Genomic DNA, 26,618 nt, shown 5'->3' with positions numbered 1-26,618 from the left:
TTAGGTCTGCACTTTCCCCAGCCCCCTGCCTCCCACCCTGCTGACATCTAGGAGTTGTCCTTTAACTCTGTCCAGCACTGGGCCAAGGACTTCAAAGCCACATAAGATCCAAATTGAGTTGACACTAATCCTCTTTGGCCTCGGCCTGTTTTCCTGTGCCAGGCAGAAACTTCCCGCCTCTGCTCGCTTCCTATTAAAATTAACAAGCGTTGCAGGCAGGCATCAAAGGCAGGGTTGTGTCTTTAATATTCCAGGCAGGCCCAGGCTGTGATTACAGCCCCTCCCCCGTCTTCCTCTCTTCCAACTGAATTGGGGAAAATGGTTCGGCTGAGAGTGCCAGAATCAGAACATTGGCCATCCTTGTCTGTTTGATATTTGCACCAAGGAAAATTCCAGGGCCAGCAGAACATCTTCACAGCAATTTTCTTCAAAGTGCCCTGCAAAAACTGGCCAATTATTTGTAAGAGGCAGCCTTAGAGGGGTGTGTTATTATCCCTATTTTACTGGCAGGGACATTGAGGTCAAATGGCCTGCCCCAGGCCAGTGAGAAAGAGCGAGAGCGAGAGCGAGAGGGAGCGAGATGGATGGAATCAAAGCAATGGCAGCCTCCTTGTCCATCTGAGGCTCACACAGACCTGTTTCTGGTCCAGAATTCTAGCACAGGCTTTCGTGCCCAGCCAGGCTGTTGTGACCACCCCTCCCGTTCTCACGCTGGGCTTCCCAGACCTGAGCTGCAAGAAGACGAGGTCAGTAACCCTGCAAGCACTGAGGGGGTGCCCAGCTCTGTCATCAACCCATCTACCACACAGAAAATGACTGTGGTGGCTAATTATTCTCCTCTACAACCCTCAAACTCTTGTCTTTGTTTTTTGCCTCCATAACTTTAATTGGGGATGATCTGATTATCCTCAGAGAACCATGTATATTCTGGAGTAATCCACAAATGGAATAGTGCACCATGGTCCTGAGTTATTAGCAGAACCCGGACAGGGGGGAAGGGGCTGGATGGTTGCAGGCTTGGTCCCTCTACCTGAGACACCTGTTCAGACAGAAGTTCACAGACATCACCACCCCGCCAAGACTGTGGAACTGGAAGAAGCTTTGGGGGTCTGGTGAGCCCACTGTTGGCAGAGCTCACTGCAGGGGCTGCAGGTCCTGATCTGCTATATTCCCACCCATCTCTTTGGAGGAAAAGCATGGCCAAAAAGTGCCTGCAGACAGTGAACAATTAGTGAAGTTTCTGGAAAAAGTGGCTTTGATCCCAATGCTTTAAATACAAACTGCTTTTCTGGGACTTTGGCTGAGGGGGTCGCCCCTCCAGAAATCATAGAGCCAGGCATCTTCCCAACAGCTGTCTCTTTACCAATTCCCAGAGCAGAGTGGGGAGGGACCGAATGGTGATCTAGCTATGGACACCTCCTCGGCGTTTTGGGGAAACTGAGGCCCCCGGCAGAGAAGTGCACTTGTGGGTGAGTGACACCAGCGAGTGAATTTAGAGGACTCCATTGCTCTGAGTCCCAGGCCGGTCTTCTTGCCTTAGGAGAGAGAAAATACAAGAGAAAAAGTGAGATGTGTGAAGGCAGAGAGGAATGAGAGAAGAGGAGGAGGAGAAAGGACACGAAGGGGAAGGAATGCAGAGTGAGAGAAGACAGGGAGGGGAGAGGCATGCGCAGGACAGACACCCTGCTTTATTTCACCGTGCGGGCACATGGTTCTGTGATGCCCGCCAGTGGTCTTTCTTCACGGCATTTCGGCTCCCCAATTATACCATAAAATCTTTGTACCCCTGGGTGAGGCATGTGGCATCATGTGGGGCCCTAAGCGGTTGCTTCATCCAAGCAGGTGGTTCTGGGAATGGCCACACTTGGTAGTCTGAATAGGAGATTTCCAAAGCCCAGGGAGGTTTTTTTCCTCAATGCATCACTTCACCCAGCTGATCTGCACCTGGGAGTGTGGGGGGGTGGATGACAGGCGAGGCACTTCCCGGCTCAGAGCCTCAGGCTCTCTATCTGTAAATGGGTTTGAGATGGAGAGGTTGTTTGGACCACATTATTGCCCTTACAGCCCTGGCGTTGTAGAATTATGTTACTCCAGTTCTTCTGCTTCTCTCTTTCTTCAGGTATTCCTGAGAGGCATTACAGGGCAAATCCAGAACCCCTTACTATAAATAACATTTCAATGGGAAGGAAGGGTTTCTAAACAAAGGGGATAAAACGCAGAAGCCTAAAATGAATTCTGCCGACTTGACCATTCTCCCAGGGGTCTGAGTGACTGCAGAGAAATCAAAGGCTCAGGATGCTCCAGGCTGCCCCTCCACTCCCCACCAGACCCTGAGTGTCCTTCCTGGGGACATACCAGGATGTTCATCTTCTTCATCACCCAAGGTCACTTTGAGCCCTCTGAGTGGGGAAATTATTAAAAACCAGTGACATGGAAAGACAGATGCAGGCCGTGTGGCAGAGAAAGTGATATAAACTGGTCCCAGCATCAGATCAGTTAGTGCGATGCCCCACCGAGCTATCATGGAATGCAGTGTGTTAGCAAGAATACTGGACCATGGAGAGGCAACCCAAATAGCCAAAAATCTTTTTTTTTTTTTTAAAGATTTTATTTATTTATTTGACAGATAGACAGCTAGAGAGGGAACACAAGCAGGGGGAGTGGGAGAGGGAGAAGCAGGCTTCCCGCCGAGCAGGGAGTCCGATGCGGGGCTCGATCCCAGGACCCCGGGATCATGACCCGAGCCGAAGGCAGACGCCCAACGACTGAGCCACCCAGGTGCCCCTAGCCAAAAATCTTTTATAATAGTCTGCTCAGCCTCAGTAGCAATTAGGGAAGTGTAAATCAGTAACCAAGGAAATGCCATTTCTTATCTGTCAGACTGATGAAAATTAAGTCTGACAATATCAAGTGTTAACAAGGACAAGGACACTCAGGGAGGACATTGGTCACAGGAGTGTAAACTTTTGGTGAGCAATTTGAGAATATCTAGGAAGGTAGAATAAGCACATGACTTTCCATCCAGCAAGTCTGCTCCCAGCTTTACCCCCAGAGAAACTCTAGCACATGTCACACAAGGAACCACATATATGTGGCAATCCATCGCAGCAATGTTCATAATAATGGAAAAGGGGAAACGTCTAAATGCTCATCAACAGGGAAAAGGATCGAACTGTGAAATAGTCTTGTAAATAAATCATAAATTTCAAAATACTGGACAAAAAAAGCAAAAAAAAAAAGTTGTAAAAGGCTCCATGGAGAATGATGCCATTTTATATGAGGTTTACAAACTTGTAAAACAAGACCATGTAATTTTTATAGGTACATATATATGTAGTAAAAGTAGAAAAGCATGCGTGGGCATGGTAAACACTTGGAGAAATTAGTTCTCGGGTCTGGTGGTGGGGTCGGAACAAAATATGGGAAGTTTACGTGGGAGGTTTCCACTCTCTTTGTTTTGTTCTTTAAGTCATTGAAATGAATAGGACTTAATGTTAATATTTGCTAACACTGGAAGTTTCCGTATTTGACTTTCTATTCTTACCTGTTTTTTAGATCATTCAGAATATAAATAATAATCTTAAAAAGAGAGAAGACAAGGACGGTCATTGGGCCAGAGTTCTCATTGAGATTCCAGGTGCAGATCTGCAAGCACCCACCGTTCCCTTGGGCAAGTCCACTAGCCTTGAAGGCAAGGCTGGTATAATGGTTTTCCCACTGCTTCTATGGGCAACACCACCCGCACCCCAGACACAATTATTATGTGAGAGGAGGTGGGTGGGATGCACAAGACAAAACAGAGTTTAAAAAGAGCAGCTGCCCCATTTTTTTAAAAAAAGATTTTATTTATTTATTTGAGAGAAAAAGAAAGAGCATAAGCAGAGGGAGAGATACAAGCAGACTCACCCCCCCCCAACCCCCGAGCAAGGAGCCCAAGCAGGGCTTGATCCCAGGACCCTGGGATCATAACCTGAGCCGAAGGCAGACATTTAACCGACTGAGCCACCCGGCGCCCCCGCCCCATTTAAACAGGGGAAGAGAGGAGGGATGAGACCTAGCATCCCATCTGCAGCAGCCCCTGTGATACACCTCCCTGAACCCCCGGGGCTGTGAACTTGCACAGGGTGAACACCCCCACATTCCATGAGGAGCTCAGAGCTTACCTAGACTGGGAGAAATGAAGGGCCAAGACCAGAGAAGGCAGGTGAGGCGCCCAGGGCACAAAATCTAAGGAGCTACTGAATGTCAGGGTCATTCAAGCGCCACCCTGCACTTGTGTGCCCTACGTCCTGCTCGCCTTCTCTTTTTCTGACAGCTATTGACATACTTATCGCCCCTGCTGGAAAGCAAGTTCCTGATGACCAGGCCCTGTGTCTGGCTCACTTACCCCATCCTGAGGGCTAACCTGAAGCCTAGTGCACAGTAGGCCCTGAATGTTTGCTGAATGATTGATGGGAGGGAGGGAGCGAGGGAGGGAGGGAAGGAAGTAGGAAGAAGAATGAAGGAAAGATGGATGGACAGACGTGAGCCTCTTGCCCCATCTCCAAAGCCCTAATCTGGGCTGCCAGCCAACCCGGGCCAGCCACTTTGCTGCTGGGGGCCATGAGTGTCGGTAATTGTTGGCTTTGGCCTTACTCATCCTTCCTCTAGGGCCGTGTGCAAAGCAGAGGGTTTCACTTGCCCAGTGGGTACTGAATTACAGCCCTGGAGCTGGAGTCCTATGTAATTAACCAGCAGCCGCAAGCTCTGGAGAGTCTGTGAAGTCTGCCAAGCACGCAGGTGATTGAGCATCGAGTAAGTTGGCTCCTAATTAGCCTTGGCCTGATTTTTACGATCCCCAGAGCTGAGACCCACGTCCTCAGAGGCTGGTCACGCACTGGTTGGGGGTTCTTTACCTGGGCTCCGTGAATGGAAGCGGGGGCCAGGAAAACAGAATTCTGTGTGGGTGTATATATTTTGATTGGAGGGAAGAGGCTTTCTTGGAGCTATCCTGAGACAGAACAGCCCCAGACTCCCTGGCAAGTGCAGCTTTCTCAGTCTCTCCGTCTTTCTCTCTCTCTCTTACACACACACAGATACCCACTGTTACCTTAGCTGTTGGAACAAATGTCTAGAAACATATATTTAAAGGAAATGTGAAAAAAAAATAAAGGAAATGTGAAGAACCTTAGAGTTTATCAAAATCTACAGGACCTCTTCCTGATGATAAGACCTTCAGAACTTGGATCACAGAGAAGGAGGCATCTCGTTAGCCCAGCAGGGGAGGAGTAATACATGGGGAAGGAGGGTGCTGCCCCTGCTCCTCTCAACCAGCCTCCCACCCCAAAGCCCAGCCCGTCAGGGTTTGGGGCTCTGTCACCTCTCTGCGTCACGCTTTTTTCCAGGCCAGGCCATGGAACAGATTTGTGACAAAGATATTTGCCCTTTACGTTCCTTACAGCTTCCTACTGCTCCTTTGATTTTTCTATCCTCGCATCTCCTGTCCTGCTCCTTCCACTTATTATCATCTCCCTTCTAAAGATGGCAAACTGTTGTTTGGAAAGGTGATATGCCTTGCCAAAGCATCGAAGCCAAACTCCAGGTGTATCTGACTCCGTATCAGGCTGTCTATAAACATAACATGCCATCACAAACAAAATCTTAATAATATCTACCATTCCTTAAGCCCTTCTATGTTAAATGCCTGCTCCATGAGTAGACCCAGTGACCCCCATCTTACAGTTGGGGTTCACAGAGATAAGGGAGATGGAAGAGTCAGAATGCTAGCCATGTGCGAAGGACCGCTGCCCATAATATTCACTATGCTCTTTCTTGCTAGAGTGTGAAAGGCTGCTGAGAAGCCCACGATCAGTATGAGAACAACTAGACCATGGCTCACCACCATCTGGAGGTTAATGGCCAAAGAAGCTGGGAGGCAGGGACATGCAAATTACACTGCTGTGAGGTACCATTATACTTCTTCACACTTATCAGATGGGCAAACATTTGAAAGTCTGAATACAGGAAGCCCTGGAGGAGGAACTGGGGAAATGGGAACTCTCAGAAATTGCTTGAGGGAGTGTAAATTAGTGTAAGATCTTGGGAGAGTGGTTGCCCCCCTACCACCTAGCCATCCTTTAGGGATGAGTGAGTTTTATATACTGATGTACATGACATGAATGGCGACCTTCCCTGCAGTATTTTTATAATAAAGAAAACATGGTACAAGGGTCTAGGGCAAGGGAAGGGAAGATGTAAGGGGCCCAGGTAGGAAATGAGCTGAATCTTCCCAGGGGGTGATGATGGCCCAAACCGGGTAGCAGGGGTGGAGGTAGACGAGACCCAGGGGGGATCTGGTTGGAGGTGAGGTGGGGAGCAGCAGCTCAGTTGGGGACGGGGTTTGAAATGCTGTTCGACATCCACATGGAGATATGTTGAGTAGCAGCCAGAAATATGGGGCTGGAGTTCAGAAGAAAGGCCACGGCTAGAGATATAAATTGGGATTCACCAGCACATAGACAGTGTTTAATGCCATAAGCCTGTTAATTTTTTATTTCTTATAAATAAAAGAGCTGAAGCAAATATGACCATGTTGACATCTGTTAATTCTGGGTGGTAGATACGATGGTGGTTATAATACTCTTCTTTGTACTTTTTAGTAGGTTTGAACTTTTTAATAATAAAGGTAATTAATAAATAGTTTATAAGGCCACAAGGCTCCAAATAGCTGACCAGTTCTGTGAGGAGTGCCTCAGACCTAAATCGTGGGTACTAGTAACAAATTGAGGAGTCAAATTCAAGTCCTCCCTGCCACGAACCTAAGCTCAATGACCAGGGGTTGACCCTGTTTCCCCATTTGAACAAAAAAAGCTGGCCCACAATTTCTCAGGATTCTTTCAGGGCTAACCATCCAGGATTCAAGCTGGTGCCCCATGGGGTCCCTGTGAGCCCAGGTGGTATCCACCCACCTCTCATGCCTAGTCCTGCAGATGAGGCCAGAAATACCCCATAAGGGGGCTCTATAGGTGGAAGGTCATCTCTGCCTCCAAATAGATGAAAACTTTATCAAGGGGAGTCAGAAAGGACCGGGCCCCACAGTCCCCAGGCCCTCGGGAACCCAAAAGAAATTAGGCTGAGATTAAAGGCAGAGAACTTTAGTGACAGAGCAGAGACTTTTAGTGACAATATTTGAAAAGTGGTGTTTTTTTAAGATTTTGTTTATTTGTTTATTTATTTTTGAGAGAGAGCACAAGCAGGGGTGGGGAAGAGCAAAGAGAGAGAAGGAGAGAATCCTCAAGCAGACTCCCTGCTGAGCACGGAGCCTGACATGGGGCTCGATCTCACGACCCTGAGATCATGACCTGAGCCAAAACCAGGAGTCGGATGCTTAACTGACTGAGCCACCCAGGCGGCCCACCATATTTGAAAAGTCTGAATGCATCCTCCTCAGGACCCCAGGACAGGCTGAAGAATAGTCCATGGCCCTGAAACATACAAATGGGTGAGTGGCTGAACCAATCTGCCAGGTTGTTAACAGGCACAGGAAATGATAATAATACTATTGCTAATAAGTGCATATTACTATGCATTCTCCCGCTTAACCCTCACAAGGACAGTGCCGTACGTAGGGTTATCATTTTCATGAGCCAGACGAGAATTCAGTGCAGGCTCAGAGCGATCAAGCAACTTGCCCCATGTCATGCAGCAGAGAAGAAAAAGAGCCTGGCTGCAGGACTCCGGATCTCAAGCCCTTGACGGCTCTTGCTGAGCAACAGGTTCCTCTCATCTCCTCTACAAGAGCCAGAGAAGACAGCCTAGTTGTAAGTCTGTGAACTGAGCCGTTTATTCATCGTCAGCCCATAACTGTTTACTGAGCGCTCACTGTGTGGCAGCACTCAGTGAGTCTGGCCACGGGGATGCTGAGATTAATAAGCTCAGCCTTTGTTCTTGCGAAGCGTGTTGTCTAGAGAGAGAGGTCAGTATCTAAACCAGTATAATAAAACCAATGGCTCCAGGCTGCTCCTGGGGTCAGGGTGGGGCACGTATGTCCAGAGAGTCCCTGTGTGGGAAAAGATGGTGATTCCCAGGCGTAAAACATGGACCAGGGTGTGTGTGGAGTCGTGACACAGGGCTTTTCTCTGACCTCATCGCCTGGCCGAACCTCCATTCCTGAGCCATGAGTCCCAGAAACTTTCTTACAAAAAGATGCTGGGCTCAGGAACGTGTATTTAGCTTTTACCTTGTTGGGAGTGGGGGAGACTACAGAAACCCTGTCATTTCGTGTGTTGTAAGCCAGGGGTATTGGCTGCTTCTTTGGAACAACCTGTTTTATTGTTCTGAGAAGAACACTTGACATATGCACAAAAGTCAAAAGAGGCCATACCTGGACAAGGAGATATTTAGGACTGGCTCAAAGGAGCTCCAGCTACTGTGGGAGAAGGAAAGAGCTGCTGCAGGCCCGACTGCTTTTCTGCAGAGAGAACTTTGGGAGCCCTTGGGTATGGCGCCTGGGTGGGAGGTGGGTTCACCAATGAGATTTAAGAGATGCACAAAACCTCTGAACTGTGGGGGAAATGTATTTTGTGCTTTTTTTTTTTCTGGGTAGAGGACCGAGAGCTTTCATCAGATTTTCCTAGGGCTCCTTGAATACCCCAAGAAAGCGAAGGATCACATCTTTGACGATTAATTAATACTTCTTTGAAATATTAATTTTCTTCTTTTTTCTTTTTGATTTTATGTATTTGTTTGAGAGATGGGGGAGGGAGTAGCAGAGGAAAAGAAAGAAGCAGACTCCCCGCTGAGCAGGGAGCCCAGAAGTTCTAGGGAGGACAAAGGCATTCAGCCCTATGGGTATCGGCAAGGCACAGGGAGGATAGGTAGGGGCAATCTTGTATTGTATGCAGGACTTGATCCCATGACCTGAGCGGAAGGCAGATGCTTAACTGACTGAGCCACTCAGGTGACCCTGAAATACTAATTTTCTAAGTGCAGATTTAAGCTATACCTACAGCAATTGCACGTTCTTGGGGTGGTGTGTGTATTTTTGGTTCTATGATCCATGCAAAGATCTGGAGCTGAGACCCAGAAGACAGGCAGAAGGGCAAAAGGGACCTGTGGGTGTGCTTCCCCAGGCACTGGAAGAAGGACTGTGTAACAGGGACAGGATAGCCTGGGGCAGAGTTCAACATGATCTTGACTGCCCGATGCTACACGGGGTTGTTTCAGTCTGCGCAGCCCAGAACCTGCGAAATAGCTTCATGCTACCTACGGGGTTGAATTTTGAGATTTTCATTCCGCTGGGGCCTTAAGCAATGTCACAGTGTCAATCATCTGAGGACGAAGCCATTCCTGGCTCAGAGAGGAAGGAGGGAAGAGAGTTGGTTTGGATGAAGGTGAAGGAAAATCCCTTCCTTGCTCTGGGCTCATGGGTTGGGCTAGATCTTCTAAGGCATTGATGTTTGCTGCAGGGCACACACACAAGAGGTGCGGGGAGGCTGGTCCTGCCAAGACGTGGGCCGGAACTGGGCTGGGAATGCGGGCCCAGGAGGACGAAACCAGCCTCTGAACTCTGAGAGCAGCCCTGCCCAGGCAGAGATTTCCTGGGATGTCCTCCTGACCTTCTCAACTATAAGCTCTGATGTTACTCACCCTTGGCTCCCCAGTACCCAGCACAGTGCTGGCCCTTAGAAGGAGGTGAATGAATGGAATGTGCCTCGATCCCCTAGAAGGCTGTGAACTCCTTGCAGGCAGGGCCTATTTATGGATCAATACAAGATTGCCCCTACCTATCCTCCCTGTGCATTGCTGATGCCCATAGGGCTGAATGCCTTTGTCCTCCCTAGAACTTCTCAGCTCAAACCCATGCTTCCAGCGGTCCTTCTGAATAAGTGATAGAGACCCCAGCAATTTACTAATGGAAGGAGCTATCACCATTGGTTCTGGCCATGCCCCATCTCTTTTGCCTTTCGGAACAGTGACAGTATTTTTCAGTAGAGGTCCTCAGTACCCACATGCAGGAGCCTTGTGCATTTATTTGTCCATTTATCACTCACTCACTCGTTCATTTGTTCACTCCCATGCCCACTCATGCGCTCACTCATGTTTTCAGTCATCTGACTATTCATCTCATTCATTCATTCATCTCCTAAACTTGCAGACCACTGCAGAATCGAGATACTTCAGACAACAGGTCCTGCCTCTTAGAGCTCCGAGACTGGGGCACAGAGAACAAGAGCCATGAACACACACAGTGGAGTAAAAAGTAGTAAACTGCATGAGAGATATACAAACAGGCCACTGAGGGGTCACAGAAGGAAAGGTTTCTTCCAGTCGAGAAAGGGCGAATCAGAGACAGCTTCCTGGAGCAAGGCTCAGCAGCAGCAGCTCCAGAATTTCTACATGGGGAGCGGGTGAGGGTGGCAGCTTTTGGAGGCAGCTTGAAGCTGCGTCATCAGGAGGGTATGTTCCGTAAGACTGAATATCTGTCAGCTGCCTGATCATGATGAGACTGGGGGGCTTCATTCTCCCCCAGCGCCCCCCCTTGCTTCTCCCACCCAAGAAATGGCATTTGACTCATGCCTCAGTAAATGAGGAGCATTTATCTGGACTCAAGGTGGTAGGGAAAGGATGAACACCTGACAGGAGCAAAAGCCTGGATGTGGAAAAGCTCAAGGCCAAGTACAGGGAGCCTGGAGTCCTTAGGTTTTGGTGGAACAGGTAGAAGGAAGGAGTGGACAGTGACCTTGGAAAGGTAAGTTGAGCTTGGAATGCAAGACTAAGGTGTTTGGGATTCATTCAGCAGATTGTGGGAGCCACTGAAGGTTTTGAGCAAGAAAATAACATGGCCAATGCTATTTGGGGGCTTGATCTCTGGGGCAAGGTGGAGAATGAAAAGGAGCAGGCAAGACCACAAGAGGCTGGTTCCAGGCCCCTCCTAATGTTGGGGGTGGGTGGCAGAGCAAGAGTGTAAATGAAGGTTCACATGTCACTGGCTAAAATATCTAAAAGTTATAAATCAAATGAACACATAAAATACTTTCTATCCCCCTACCCTGACAAAGAGAGCTTCAAAGCAACCTGAAGGGCCAGGTTCAATGTTTAATTCTCAAATCTTCACACCGGAAGGTGCCGAGAGATCTGCCCCATGGCCCCAACCTCCAATCTGGGGCCCACATCCAGTCTTTTTCCATCCCTTCCTCCTTCCCTCACTGTGAGAGGCCTCACGCACGCCTGTGGGCACCAAGCCCACACATCCAAACTGTTCATACCCCCAGCACACAGCTACCTCCAGCCACGCTTCAGCCCTAGAGGGACACACATTGGCTGAGCATCTGCCCTTCGGAGCCTGGGGCAGAGGTCTGAGCAAACCTTTGGAAGCAGGCTGGCTTGGGATGAGAGAAAATTCCAGAATCCAGAGCATTACATGTGTGTGGTCTAGAAGGAGAGGTTGCACACTGCCCCTGATTTTTGTCCTTCTCACCCAGGGAGTCTGGGGGACATGCCAAGAGAAGGCCTGAGTGGGACGTTCTAAAGCCCAAGACCCCAAATAGGGGCCCCCTTCTGCCCACGGTAAGGGCTTTCATGACCAGGGGAGACAGAATGAGGCCCTGAGCCAGGCCCTGTGAAGGAGGGAGCAGAAATGGCAGATTGCAGAGGACTTAGAGACCCGACAGGTGTGGCTGCCAATCTGAGCACTTTGAGTGTCACTGAAGCCTGAGCCTGGCTCCTTGACACCTTGACACGTGGGTAGATGGGTGGGTGCAGCCATCTGCACCCCTTGTGAGAAGCATCCAAATGACTGTACTGCTCTCCCTCTCCTCTGCCCTCCCTCTGCCCGCTCTCTCCAACCCCCAGCCTGCGGCGTCTGGCTGGGCCGTGTGCAGGGCGTCTGGCCCCGGGGACAGGTGGGGTATGCCCAAGTGCACACCTACACAGCTATAAATAGGGAGCCTCCGGCAGCTGCTCACTCAGCTTCTCTTCCCCAGCTGTGATAGTGCTGGAGCCTCTGGCACGCCTGGACCATGGACCCTGGGGAATGCACCTGCATGTCTGGTGAGTAAGAATGCCCACTCGGGGGTCCTGGAACCTTGCCCCAGCTTCCGATATGGAGCCCACAGGGCTCTGATGAATATTTTTCTTCCTCCAATTAGGAGCTGCCAACGGGGTTTGTCTCTGACCGGCGACCTCTGGGGCAGTGCCCACTCTGTTGCCTACCAGCCTGATTTGCTAGAATTGAGACCCTGGCTCAGGGGGCGCTTAGTGTCAGGCCCCTAGGGGCAGCCACCAGAGCTAAGGACCTGGCAATCTGGTTTGGGTCCCCTGCTGCCATTCACTCCTGACACTTCATATTTCTGAACCTCCATACCCTCATCTGAAAACTAGTGTCACTCCTCCTCAACTGCCCACCTCCCAGGGCTGCTAAGAAAGTACTAAAATCATAAGGCACTTGCAGAGGTCAAGGGAGTCGTTAGAAGTGTATGTGGGCTCCAGAGTCTCCGAAACCCCTTAATTCCATGGAAGCACGTAACACAGGAGGAGAGAGGTCAGAGTTTGGAGGCATCTTGGGGTCTTATGGCCTTTGGAAATGGTATCAAGAATTCTCATAAGCCTCTCTGGTCCTTAGCAGGACATGTCTGTACCCCAAACTTGCCAAAGAGACAGAAACTTCCAGCATTTTGACACTCAAAATTTGACACTCCAAATGATAGGTGGGATGATTTTTTTTTTTTTAAGTGTAGATGGTTTTTATATGAAAACAAGCTGCGGCTACAGCTCTCGTTTTGGGGTTATTTATGTCCCCGGTTCTTTCTCCTGCCCATTCAGGGTTTCCATCTTGCCTGATACCTTGAAAAGGTGAAGAGGGTATACAAGGCTTCCACAGTCCCTAGGGGACCTTGGGCTTGGTAGACCTGGCCTGGTCTTAGTGGTTCTCAAACCCAATCGTACATCAGAATCATCTGGGTTACTTTTTAAAATATGATTCCCTTTCCCCACCCAGACTTATGAATCAGAATATCTCAAGGGTCGGTCCCATGAATCTGCATTTTAGCAAGTATCCCGGCTGAGGGTCCCGATGCAGCCACCCCAGTTTCCATCCGGGGACTGTGACTGGGAACCATCCAAGGGCCCATGCCCCGGGGCGGGGGGAGGGAGGGATGCTCGGCAGCATCTTCATCCTCTTGTCCAGCCACTCCCCAAGGACAGCCCAGAAACCCTGCCACCTCATGTCCCCGTTTGACCCCAGTCCTCACGCTTGGGGCTCTGTCCTCTCTTCTAGGAGGAATCTGCATCTGCGGAGACAACTGCAAATGTACAACTTGCAACTGTAAAACATGCCGGAAAAGTGAGTTATGCTGAGCGGGGATGTGGCTGGCCAGAAGCTAGGAAAGTCTGTTCCCTCCCTTCCCAACCCGCCAGCCATGGTGGGATGAAGCGGGTTCTGGAGGCCTCGGACCCACTTGAGAGGGATCTGAGATGACAGCTGAGCCGAGGCCTCGGGCAAAGCTCCTGAGGGGGGCAGCCTCACCTGGGGGTGAGGGCGTCCACCGGGTTGCCGGTGTTCGCGGAAGAAGAGGGCTGCAGGGAGGTCCTGCTATGCCCAGTGCCGAAAGGGACGGAGCACTGACCTAGAGTCATGAGCTCTGGGTTTTAGTTTCAGATCTGCCACTGACCAGTGACCTTGAGCCAGCCTCTTCCCCTCACTGGGGCAGCTGGTAGATCTGATGACCCCTGAGATCCCTCCTGGCACTAGCATCCCAGAGCTTGCTGCCCCGGGGTTTTCTGCTAATGTGGATTGAAGCCTGTGGCCTGCTCTGCCCTTCCTGCTTTCTCTAAGTGATGGGAGAGGACGTGGTAAGAGGGGAGCGTTGACACCCAAACTGACCTGTCCGTCTCCTGACCCTTCCAGGCTGCTGTCCTTGCTGCCCCCCGGGCTGTGCCAAGTGTGCCCGGGGCTGCATCTGCAAAGGGGGCTCGGACAAGTGCAGCTGCTGCCCCTGAAACACATCCGTTGTGCTGGGGGCCAAGGCCCGGCAGGCGTCTGTACAGTGCCTTAGTCGAGAAGTTGGAATTATTGTACAATAGGTTATGCTTTTTATATATTTGCTCAGATGCGGTGTGGGTGACCTTCATGGAAAGGGCTTGAAAAATAAAGGTTTCGCTCGTGGTTGTCTGGTGGCTCAGAGCACTGTTTTGCCCTAACGCAGCAGGACCGAGAAGGGCTGACACCATTGCATACAGTAAGCGTCAGCCTGCCCCCCTTCTGCCGGCGGCTGCTCACTGCAGGACCCAGCAACTCTGCCTCAGGGGGCTTCCTCCAGCTGCGGGAGCTTGCTTGAGGCATGCACAGAGCAGCCCAGGAGTACTGGGCAGTCAACGCCCCTGGGGACAGCCCTTAGCTGACAACAAACAGGAGTCGGTGGGTAAATACCACCCAGCATCTCTACCCTTACGGTGGGACGAATCTGAGACAGGTTCCACACCATGCCCCAGAAGTCCCCGGCAGCGCAGGGCTCCAGTAGCCCACGGCGGTACCCCACTCACTAACATACCCCATATTGGCTCCCTTCCTTCCCTGCCTCACTTGTCCGTTTTCCTCCCAGTGCTTCCTGGGATCCCCAGCCAACGAAACCTCTTGAACAGGGTCTGCTTCGGGACTCACTGAATCCCACGTATGACACGCTGCCTCACACACACACACACACACACGTGCACACACACACACGGCAGTGTGCTATAGACCTGGGGAAACTTTGTGTTTTCCCTTATACAGTTAACTCTCTGCCAAGTCCTTTTTTCCACTTAAGAGAGAAGAGTAAGTAGAGGAAAAAATAGGAAGATTGAACCACAAAAAAAATACGGTGACAAAACGAGAATTAGTGGATGAAACACAGTAGGAGACAAAGAGGAAACTCTACCCGAGTCTCTCCCACAGCAGAGTCGCCGCTGAGCCTAGCACCTGCCAGGGACCGTGCAGAGCAGGGACCATAAACATCTATGAGAAGCACTGACGACAATGAGCCTTCCTCTTCCTAAAAATGCCCATATAAATACCTTCACTCAATTTTACATGTGACCTTAGGGAACTCCCGAACCCACTGAGCCATCTCTGGATCCCCCACAAGATCTGAGTTAGGAATCTATGGTCCATGCATGCTGTTATTTAAAAGAATAAAGTGGTCTAATAATAGATTAAAATATGAAGCACCTACTACCTGCCAGGCACTGGGCCCCACATCTCCCCTGCATTATTTTCATTTTAATCGTCACAACAAGACCTCACGAGGTCATTACTGTTAATCAGCTCCGTCTTCCCCAGAGGGGGAAACCAAGGCTCACAGAGGTTATGTGACTCGCCCAAGGCTACACAGCTAGTTTATAGAATTGAGATTCGAATCCAGATTTACAGACTCCAAAGCTGTGCAACTGAGAGCAAGTGGAGATGCAGAAACAACCTTGTAGAAGGACCGAGGTGAAGGCTGCAGTCCCTGGAGGCTGGCGCTTCGGAGGGGGAGACTCGGTCCCCTCTCACCCCCCCCCCCCCCCAGCAGAGTGTGGATAACCCGAGCTCTGGGATGGCGTTCGTGCTGCCAAGGGCCTGAAAGCAGGGCCCAGCAGAGGCTGGGAGCGGCTGTCAACTCCACCAGCCTATGTCCAGGTGGCCATCAGAGAGCAGTAGTCTTTTTGTTTTTCCTTGCATTTCGAATTGCCTTTCCCCCCTTGCTATTTGTGGAACAATCAAATATGTACTGGCTTCTTTCCTTATCTTCTGTACAACTGTCATTCTGGGATCTCTTTTCATTGTTCTCCTAGGCTAGACCCATTGGTACTTGGGTCCCCCGTCATCCTCTATCTTGGGCTCCTTTCTATTTTGCTGAAGTACCTCCTCAAGCAATTTTTGTTGTTGTTGTTACCAAAAGAATGGATTCCCTAAATGTCAGAAAATACCTTTATTTTTCTCTCATGCCTGTTTGAGAGTCTGGCTGGATATCAAATTTTAAGTTCAATATAATTTTTTCTTAGCACTTTTGAAGACAGTGCTGCATTATCTTCCAACGTTTGGCGTTGCTGCTAGGAACACCGACATGACCTGCCCTTTATTTTTCACTGGGCGCTTTTGGGAAATTTCTCAGGCTTTTTGCAATCTTCTTATTGATCTTTTAAATTTTGGTCAATCATATTTTAATACATTAAGAGCTTCTTCTCTGAACATTTATCATAATACCTTATTTGTTTAAGTCCTTTCCTGAATCTCTCCGATGTGTGGGAAGTTTTTTTAAATGTTTAAGTTTCCTCTTTCTTGAACTATTTCTGCTTCTCTGAGCTGCAAGCAGCTCTGTGGGTGTCAGTGAGGTTTGCTGACTGGCAGGCTTGGTTTTAGCATGCCCAGGTGGGGAGCCAGCAGGCAGGTGTGGCCCACCCCTCAGTGCCAAAACCAAAGGGGCCCTCCTCTGACCCTTTTCCGCGAGCCCTAGCCCCTCCTAGACTGGTTACTCCATTTCTTCAGAGACATCTCGCAGCCTCAGCCTGCGGGCAACTGGCAGGGTTGTACAAGGAGGGGAAAAGGAGGCCAACCTGATGATCACGTGGTAGGCTACAGCCACTTCTTCCATCAGTCCCCATCCTGGTTTCTGTGACCACTTCTTCTGCCGCTATCCCAGTCTGACTCCCCCAACCCCCCCAAAACCAAGTAACACAGAACCCCCATAGACTTCTCTACTTTTTGATCTGAGCTGTGGCTTCCTCTCCACCCATTTACTCATCAATGTGATTTAACCGATTCCAGTATTCCAGAAAAATCTTGTAACCTCTGATCCACTGATGTGCTGTCCAAGTCATCCTCCCCCGCACCAATTCTCAGCTCTTATTAGTTTGTCTTTTTTTAGTTTCTTTCAATGGAGTCTCAGGAGAAAGGAGAGGTAAATGCATGTATTCCGTCTCCCATCTTGAGCCCCAAATTCCAGGCTAGGCTTCTTAGTCAGATTATGATGTCCATTCTACAGGCGAGAAAACTGAGACTCGAAGTTAAGGCTTTCTCCCCAAACTCAGGCAGGACTAGGTGAGAGACAGACGCTTGAAGACCACAGGGTAAGACAAGTTGGGGAAAAGGCCGAAGCCAAGAGTGAGCAGACTAGTTACAGGCGGCCATGACGGGTGAAACTTGAGCAGTGCAAGGAAACACCAAGAAAACAGAGTTTTACATCAAGAAAAAAAGAGCTTTCTCAAGGAAGAGGTGCCCGGAGCAGGAAGGGGCTCTACCAGGAGGCTGACACATCACGGATTGTGTTCTTGTGCTGCCTAAAGGACAATGAGAGGCTGTGACAGTCTGCACCTGCTCAGGACATCCTCCCACTTGGATGGAAACCAGAGGAAGACGATGGGGAATGAAACGCAGGGCACAGGACGAGGAAGGAAGTTCCCCATGAGGACTGCAGGGGGCGCTCGAGGTCCAGAGGCAGGTGCGGAGGCGTTCACTCTGAGCCCGGCGCCAGAGTTGAGGTCGCTCTTCCCGCCTCAGTCTGGCGGCGTCTGGGGCCCAAGAGATCCCCAGAAAGGGCTTGGAACCTCAGACGAGGCTGCAGGGAAGATAAATCAGGCCAAACTCTCCAAGGGCCGGTTAGGTGTAAAAAGCCCTTAACAATGTGTAAAGCACCCAGATTCACAGGACATGAGGCTTTTAAAATAATTTGGCAATATGGGTCCAAGAACCATGAAATCCTTCTTATTTGTCCCAGTAGCTTCACTTCTAGAAAGCTGTCTAAAGAATTCGTCACAAATTCGGGGGAAAATAAAAAAAGCCTCACTCCACGAAAACATTCATTGCGGTACCATCTACAATTGTGAAAAACTGGAAAGGGCCTCAAGTCTATGAGATCGTTCAAGTACGCTGCGGCGGCACTCACAACAGAATATGATACAGCCACTAAAAATGCAAAAACGCAGGAAATAGTTATGGCAAAATCTGCTACAAATTAGGTGTGCAGTCATTTATTTTAAAAAAGAAGCTACACAGAATACAAACTATGGAAATGAAAATACGCTACAGTGTTAACAGTGGTTGTGTTCAAATCACAGGTAAAAGATAATTCTTACTTTTCCTTCTTTTTTCTTTGTGTCTTTCTGGATTTTCCAAATTTTACTGAAGTAGCACATTTTTTAAAAATAAATACTGTTTGACAAGGGGGGAAAATGTATCCTTTGAGCCAGAAATTCTACTGTAGGGAATGTTGTATCCTCAGGAAAAAATCATGAATATACACACACAAAAGCTACCAAGATGTTTGCCACATCACGGGTTATAACAGTGAAGATTTGGAAACGACAAAAGTGTGTCTATGTAGGAGACCATTAAATAAATTGTGTAATGAACCTACTAAAATAAAATTGTAGAAGTGAAATTGATTTCATGGGCAGATGTTCATAATCTGATAAGCAAGGAAAAAGTCATTTATAAATCAGTGTATACTGTAGGCTTCTGTTTTTATATTTGAAAGAATTATATAGATTTTTTAATTTTTCAAAATTTCTGCAATAAACAAGGAAGAAGAGGAAGAGGGAAGGTAGACCCAGATGTTTTTGAATCTGAGGTACAGGTGGCCTGAATTGTACAATTTATTTTTATTTATTTATTTATTTATTTATTTATTTATTTATTTATTTTTACAGAGAGAGACACAGCGAGAGAGGAAACACAAGCAGGGGGAGTGGGAGAGGGAGAAGCAGGCTTCCCGCCGAGCAGGGAGCCCGATGTGGGGCTCGATCCCAGGACCCTGGGATCATGACCTGAGCCGAAGGCAGACACTTAACGACTGAGCCACCAAGGCACCCCAGTATGAATTATTTTTAGAGGTAAGGATAGAACAGGGTACTTGAAACTGAAACAGTCTTGGAAAGTTTGGGCCACGTGACCACAATACACGTTGGCTCAGTGGAGGCTTCCTTCCCTCTCCATGCCCAGCCTCACCATCCACCTTCCCTGGCAAGTGCTCTCACTTACTTTCTCATATTTCAGTTCCCAAACACCTTCGTCAAGGAGGCTGGGCTGGGCATGACTACCCACATCTGCCAGAGGATGAATCAGAGGTCCAAAGATGCAAGCTGGGGATAAGGCAAGGGTTCTGATTCCCCTGGCTCCCTTCCCTCTGTGGCTGAGTTGCTAAAAAACCATCCTGGATTTGTTATAGGATAAAGTAAAGCAGGGTTTCTCAACCTCTGCACTATTGACATGTTAGGCCACATCATTCTTTTGGGGGGAGGTTAGTCTGGGCATTGAAGGATGCTTAGGAGCATCCTTGGCCTCTACCCATTCGATGCCAACACCATGATAACCACCACCACCACCGTCACGTTGTGACAACCAGAATGTTCTCAGACATTGCCAAATATTCCTGGGGGCAAAACTGTTGACCGTGGAGAACCACTGAAGTAAGGTGAGATGTGGGACCCAACTTTAATGCTAGGTGAGGCTGCTCTGGGGCGGTTTCTGAGACAAGGTGTTGCTGCCTGTCCCCAGACCTGGGCGGTGGGTAGTGGGGGAGCGGGGATCTAATGAGGAAGGGAGAGAGGGGAGATTGGTTTATGCAGAAAGCACGGGCACCACCATGTCCTCTACCCTCCCGGCAGCACTTAGCTTACTACGTGTGGAATTTTTTTTTTTAAGATTTTATTTACTTATTTTGAGAGCAAGAGAGAGAGCACGAGGGGGGTGGAGGAGAAGGGGCAGATGGAGAGGGAGAAGCAGACTCCCCAATAAGCAGGGAGCCTGATGTGGGGCTCGGTCCCAGAACCCTGGGATCATGACATGAGCCAAAGGCAGACGCTTAACCAACTGAGCCACCCAGGCGCCCCATATGTGTGGATTTCTTATGAAATGGCTCCTTGCCCAGATAGTGGGTTCTCAGAAAAGACAGACGTTGTCATTGTCCTGTTCCCCTTTGTATCTGCCATTCCTAACACAATGTGTGGCTTAAGGCAGTGTTCAATAAACGTTTGTGGTGGAGAAGGAGAGACTTCACCACCACGTTGCTCATTACACAAAGCAGGATGCTGGGGGCCATAGGGTAACTTCATTAAGACACATGTAATTTAACCTGACTCTTCACAACCCAGCCTTCAAGAGGTCCCATAAAAAAGGGTGAGCCCAAAGTCAGACTCCTAGTTCTCACATTGATTCCTTCATGCAGCATTCAAAGACATTTCAGGTGCGCAGGGAGCTTTGCTAAGCATAGAAGGGAGGAGAGGAAAGAACCTCCTCGCTCAGCCTCTGCCTTTAGGGACCTCAGAGTGTGTCAGGGAGACTGTTGGACTACCCTCTCCCCTCTCTTCCAGGGAGGAAAATATCTAGACAAAACCCCATAGAAGTTCCAAGAAGGATGGGTAAGTCCGGCTACAGGCAGGAGTGAAGACTTCCTGGAGGAGCGAGGCATTGAAGCACTGTTTGCTGAGACCGGGGATGTCTTCAGCAATCTGCCTGAAGAATCTCCTGGATGTTCACCATAACCGAAGCGGTAAGGAGTATGATGATCCCCAGTGAATAGCGGAGGGAAACTGGTGAGATTCAAAATCAGGTCTGTCTGACGCCAAAGCCAGTCTTCACTTGCTGCATTTTAGGAAGAAGATTCTGGCAGGAGTGTCAGGGTGGTCTGGGATACGTGAGCAGTGCAGGACCCCCATTATCCTGATGTGGGAGCCCAGCAGACACCCGGAGTGTCTCCTGCAGTTTGGGGGCCCTGAGGGCTTTCTCCTGATGCCCCAGCTAAAATGGACCCTTCCCTCGTCATAACCCTGTCCCCCTAGAGCCATGGAGCTCCTGACCCCACCACGCACAAGAGCTTCCTCGAGGGATGGCCCTTGAACTCCAACCCGCCGATGCCCAAATCAGCTCAGCTTGGGCCCTGACTTTAATGATTCCCCCCCGCCCCCGCCCGGGCCCCTCATTGAGAGGAGATGGCAGCCCCTTGGGGAAAACTCTGCATTACAGTCCTTAGAGCTCAGAGTAAACCCCAGGAACCAAGGTATTGGCGCGGTTGCTGGGGTCAACCTGGCCACTTTCTGAAACCTGGAAGCTCAGAGGCTGCCTTTCCCCGCCTTCTCCTCCAACACTTTCCGTCCCACGAGTGATCAGAGAGAACAGAATCTTCCCGGGGCCTTCAGGGTACACGCAAAAGGTACCAATGCCTGGCTGGGAAGGATGCAGGAGGGCAGGGGAGGAGGAGCCCGAAGCCACGATGGACGTGAGCGCTCAGGGGATCGGCCTCGTGTAGGGCAGTATTTCCCTGATTGCTGTCCTTCGAGAACCACCTACTCGCTTTTAGGCATAATCACATATCACCTGGTCTGTTATTATACTTAAATTTATTTTAAAAGGAGGTCTTGTATCACTACTGTAGAGGAGAAACTGAATCATTTGCCACAAACAGGAGGTAACCATGGAGACAGAGGATTAAATTTCTAGCTAACTTGTTCTACGGCAGGCTGAAGCTCCCTCCCCATCCTTACTCTGCCTCCTTACCCTCTCTGTGACCCCCGGCCCCTTCTGCTGCTTCAGCTGCCCTGTGGATAAAGTTGCTCACTCAACATTCATTCTACTAATAAAGCCATATCTCTCCAAGAAACGACTTTACTTGCAAAGAAGCACATTTGCAAATTCTTTCAGCACACCACTATTTGCCCAGGATCCTAAACTCTCGGTCAATTGTTCGGTCCCAGGATAGTAAATTAGGAGACCCTCTGAGGGCAATGCAACAGCTCAGTGCAGCACTGAATCAAGATCGGCCAGGGGTGGGACTTGCTGGACTCCTTGCTTTTTTCTGAGGTCATCGCAGAAAAGATGAGCTAACCCAGGGGCTCCAAATGGCTTCCTCTGAGGCTCAGTCCCAAGGAAGTCTGAGAGGCCTGAGGGGGAAGGAGGGGACAGCTCTGGCTGAGTGTGTTGGCATGCACTTTTTACTGGCAGGGAAAGTCCTAGATACTGAAGGCTTGAGGGCTATGGGCAATGCGGACCTGGGGCCAGAGTAGCCTCAGGCAACATGAAAACAAACAGGAAATCAGCTGCAATGCTAGAGCTGGTGAGCTCTGTCATCTGAAACTGCATGAAGCCAATGTTGAGAACCAACCTGGACTTCCCATTAAATACCTTGACAGATCACACCATAGCGTCTCCTGAGACTCTTGGTTCTCGTCTTCTGCTTTTCTCTTCTCTCACCACTACTGATGCTTAGACTCACAGACCAACACATGTGGGACCGGCAAAGCCTGGAGGAACCAGCTAGCTCCACCCCTCAGATGAAGCCATTTGGAGGCCCCTGGGGTAGCTCATCTTTTGGGGGAGGGAGGGTTTCCAACCAACATTTGAAAGTGCTGGTCCAGCTCTGATTGAGAACAGAGGCTCACTCTGCATGGGGGATATTTGGAGCAGTGCTCAGTTTCTGCTCCAGAGTCAGCAAAACCAAAGTCTGAAAGCTCACCAGACCTGCCTTCCTTGGGAGGCAGCCTAGGGATCACCTCTAAAGAGGGAGGGATGCAGGTCCTAAAAGGGCATCACCTTGAAAGAAGTGGAAGCTAGGGTTGGACAGGTGATAAGAACACTTTGCGAGGGCTTATGGGGGAACGTCCATTCTTGGGGAGGCAGTGGATTTCCCCTCCCACCTCCACCTTTCCAACGTTTTACTGCAGGGATCCTAGAATTAATTTCTCCCTTTCTTTCTCCCTCCCTCCCTTCTTTCCTTCCTCCCTCCCTCCCTCCCTCCCTTCCTCTCTCCCTCCCTCCCTTCCTTCCTTCCTTCCTATTATTCTCTTTTTTTAAAACTCTGTCTCTAGGAACACCTAGGTGGCTCAGGTCCTGATCTCAGGATTGAGCTCCACATGGGGTCCCTGCTCACTGGGGAATCTGCTTGCCCCCTCCCTGTGCCCCCCCCCCTTGTGCGCTCTCTCACTAGCCCTCTCTCTCTCAAATAAATAAAAGCTTACAAAAAAAAACCACAAAAACCTCTGTCTCTAGATAAGCCTGGTCCCTAGGAAGCCCACTGCAACTATGTGAAAGGTGCTTGCACCACCAGCAGGTGAAGTGAGGCCTCTCCATGGGGGGGTCACCAGGTGACTGACTGTCTGAAATGCCACCATTAGCAATTCTTTCTTCTGCTTCGATACCCCTTGACGGGTTATCTAATGCTTTCCTTTGCTCCCCAGTTTCCTGGGGATTAAGTGTGTTCATTTGCTGAGTAAGGCCAGTGAGGCTCAAAGGAAGGAAGTGATCTGCTCTGGGTCCAGCTTCTGGTGGCCGCGGCCTCCGTCACTCCAATCTTAGTCTCCTGTGGTCACATGGCCTCCTCCTCTTCTGTCTATTCTCTGTGTGTCTTATAAGGACAATTGTCATTGGATTTAGGGCCCAATCCAGGATGATCTCCTCTCAAGACCCTTAACTGAATGACATCTACAAAGACCATTTGTCCAAATAAGATAATAGAGGTTCTGGGACTTGACATGGGTATCTTTTGGGGGCCTTGTCTTCAGCCTACCACAGGCACAAGGGACTCAACAGAAGGAAAAGATAAAAGAAGAGTTGCTTCCCTTTGAAGCTGGGATGCAGCCACCTAGTACCACCACCCGGCGCCCCCCCCCAGGACTCCCCCCAGTCACCCCAGCCCTGTCCTTCAGTCTTCCCAGAGCCCCGCCCCTCCCAAATCCAGTTTGCAAGGCCCTTCCATTGGTGTTATGATTCTTTTCCCATTTCATGGGGCCCTAGAGCAGCAGGGTGCTCAGCACTCCATTTGGATGAATCGGGCGCCCCAAAATGCTAGAATAAGAGGAGATGAGAGGCAGGGAAGGGCTGGGGAACGTGCAACGCCGCTTTCTGAGGGGGGGAGGGCGCACGTTCTGCCGGGGACCGCTGCAGCGGCGGACGCGTCCCCATCGGCGCTCACGGCCGCGCGCACACGGCCGAGCGCGGAGTGTCGCCCCTGCGCACGCAGTGGGAAGGGGCCCCCGCAGGGGAGTTGGGGAGCACGCGCGCGCACCCGGCAGTGCACACCGCAGCGGGGGGGGGGGAGGAACGGGGGAGGGGGGTCCGCTGCCGCAATGCGCGCCTCCGCCGAAGCCCGTGTGCCCAGATGGAGAGAGGGGGCGCCGTGCGCGAGCGGGCTGTGCATGCGCGCCCCCGCCTGGGGCTATAAAAGCCTCGCCACCTGCTGCCACTAGTGCGTCCAGTTGCCCGGAGAAGCCAATTCACCTCCTCCAGCGGCAGCTCCTCTGGACATGGACCCTGAGACCTGCCCTTGCCCTACTGGTGAGCCCCCGCCCCCAGCCCCCGGCCCAGCGCGCCCCTGACTTGCAGAGAATCCCACGCCCTACGGACCCGCTCAAGGACATTTGGGGGAAGGGATTGTTTGCCATTTTTAACCTCGTCGAAGGGTGGACTTGGTTATATCCCAGAGGGCGCTGAGATTTGACACCCCATCTCCTCCTTTAGGCCTGGCCGCACCCCAGTTTTAGCACATTTAACCCTTCCTGTGGCGTCCCCCCCTCTAGGCGGTTCCTGCACCTGCGACGGCTCCTGCAAGTGCGAGGGATGCACATGCACCTCCTGCAAGAAGAGTGAGTGTGGGGACCCCCCGCCCCTGCCCCCTCTGCTCCCTGAAGTCGGTGTCTCCCTACGCAAGATGGAGAGACCCCGAGGCCCCCTATTACGTTGCTTTTGACTCTTACTGGGACAGAATCACCTGGGGAGACCATGATGCAGTCGCCCAGGCCCCACCCCCAGTGGTTGGAACAGTAGGCCTGGGGCAAGATGTTTTTGTAAATCCCCGGCTTCTTATGGGGAGCTGGGATGGAGAACCGCAACCCTGGTCCAAACCCTCACCTCCAAACCTCAGTGCCTGGGGAAGCCGGTGGCGAGGCTGGGGGCCAGCTCTGGAGTTATGGTCCCTTGGTCCCTCTCAGGCCTTTGAGGATCCCCTCAATTTGACCTCCCCCAGTCTCCCCAGGAGCAGTGTAATATGCTTGGGGAGTAGGAGGTGGGAGGAAGGCTGCCTTCCTCCCTGGTGTATAAGACTAACCATAGATCCTCCCACGGGTCACCTATATCATCTCGGTTCCTCCAAGTTTATCCTTCAAGTCCCTTTTCAAGGTCGTTGGCCCTGTGATGCTTCCTCCTTACGGTCCAGCACTACCCCCACCATCCCCGGGACTCCCCTGCATCCACCGAAGGGGCTGTGGGCTACTTTCTGGACACTCCTCTCCCGTGGTAGCCCAGCATGCAGATGACACACCATAGATGCTGAGTCATACCAGGCGTGAGACTACTCCGGGGGCGGGGGGGGGGGGCAGCGACTAGGCCCCTAGCAGCCCTCCTTGTCCCCCTCCCTTTGGATGGAGACAGATGCAGGGAGAGGCCATCAGCCTGGTGGCTCCCGATCTTATCTGCAGGCTGCTGCTCATGCTGCCCCGCAGAGTGTGAGAAATGCGCCAAGGATTGTGTGTGCAAAGGTGGAGAGGGCGCGGAGGCCGAGGCTGACAAGTGTAGCTGCCGCCAGTGAGGACGCGTCCCTCCGTGTGAACCGCGTGTGAAGAGAGCTGGGTGGCCCAGTGCCACCTCTCCTGTGGTGGCTGTGTCCCCTTCCGCTGCCAGCCCCTGGCAAGTGACAATAAACCCCATGAATGGCCTAAGCCAAGGACTGGTCTCTTCTTAAAGGGGAAGGATGTGGGGGTAGGGGGAGTCTAATCTGAGGGAACTGCCCCGTTGAAAAGTGAAATCCTGAGACATGGCCACCGTTCTGCTTGGGGTTGGGAGGGAGCTCTAGGCACCGTGCCCCGCCACCCCAACCTTCAGATGGCACTTGAGCCTCCTGCTAAGTCAAGCTCAAATCTGGGGACAGAGACACCAGACCCACATGCTGGTCTCTTGCTCCCACCTGTCAACCTCACGTTCCGCATCTGTACAGCGGGGCTGGGGGGAAGTTAATTCACAGTCCCAAAGCCCTGTGATTCCTGGAATGTTCTAAGTGCTCCTGCAAAGTTGCCTGTTGTGAGAGCCATCAGAGGAGAGAGTCCAGGAGGCCCAGGGGCCTGTCTTGGCAAACTGTCAGCTGCGTTTCCAAGGTCACCAGCCTGAATAGCCTGTCTCCCCGAAACAGATTGTTCGGCTCCTTTCAAATCATCTCCTTTGGCAGTTTGTCTCCAGCCCCTTTTTCTTCAAGGGCAAGTAGGGTAATAAGAGCTTTTATCCACTGTGGTTGTGATTCAGTCCTTGGTGAAAGAGAGCACTCAGCTCTACCTGGGCTGGCTGAGAAGGGAGAGACAGAATTCCGGGAGTCAGGAGTTTCCCAGCAAGAGGTTACAATGCTGTAAACACATCGATTTTCCTCCAATTTAGTTTTTCAGGACAGCTCATTCAAAAGCCCACCAGGATTTATTTTTAAGACCTAATAGGCTGTGTAGAAAAATAGAGTTTGAGAAAAGCCAAACCAGTTCTGAAAAGGAACAGCAAAAAGGGTTTGCTCTAACCCGCTAGCATTTCCTGTTCTAAATCTCTAGGAAGTAATGTCAGCTCAGGAATAGATCCGTTGGACAGAGAGGAGGGTCCAAAAACAGACCCTGTGTAGCTGGGAGTAAGAGATGATCAGGTTAGTGGCAAAAGGATACACTAG

General features: G+C 50.6%; 1 protein-coding gene and 1 long non-coding RNA gene across 5 annotated transcripts in view; both read left to right on the top strand.

Moving 5' to 3' along the window:
• LOC118520779 (metallothionein-4) overlaps positions 1-14,143 on the top strand; it is a 34,516-nt gene extending 20,373 nt beyond the window's left edge. For 2 of the 4 annotated variants that reach the window (XM_078062960.1, XM_078062959.1), the window contains 3 exons: positions 11,964-12,030; positions 13,256-13,321; positions 13,886-14,143. In XM_078062960.1, the coding sequence (XP_077919086.1) occupies positions 12,000-12,030; positions 13,256-13,321; positions 13,886-13,977 (189 nt within the window). In that variant the 5' untranslated portion in view covers positions 11,964-11,999 and the 3' untranslated portion in view covers positions 13,978-14,143. Of the gene's footprint in view, positions 1-3,555; positions 3,638-4,650; positions 4,795-5,818; positions 5,945-7,222; positions 7,481-11,963; positions 12,031-13,255; positions 13,322-13,885 lie in introns of all 4 variants that reach the window. The other 2 variants (XM_078062958.1, XM_036068946.2) reach the window with 2 other exon arrangements.
• A 6,325-nt stretch (positions 14,144-20,468) lies between these two features.
• Positions 20,469-25,638, top strand: LOC144380183 (uncharacterized). Its single transcript, XR_013444029.1, has 4 exons — positions 20,469-20,483; positions 23,360-24,259; positions 24,502-24,567; positions 25,399-25,638. It is a non-coding gene; the product is annotated as an uncharacterized LOC144380183 (long non-coding RNA).
• Positions 25,639-26,618: the final 980 nt, after the last annotated feature.

The sequence above is a fragment of the Halichoerus grypus genome, chromosome 15 (genome assembly GCF_964656455.1).
Source record: "Halichoerus grypus chromosome 15, mHalGry1.hap1.1, whole genome shotgun sequence".
Taxonomy (NCBI): Eukaryota; Metazoa; Chordata; class Mammalia; order Carnivora; family Phocidae; genus Halichoerus; species Halichoerus grypus.
The sequence above is the reverse complement of the archived record's forward strand: the minus strand, read 5'-3'. Positions and strand labels throughout refer to the sequence as shown.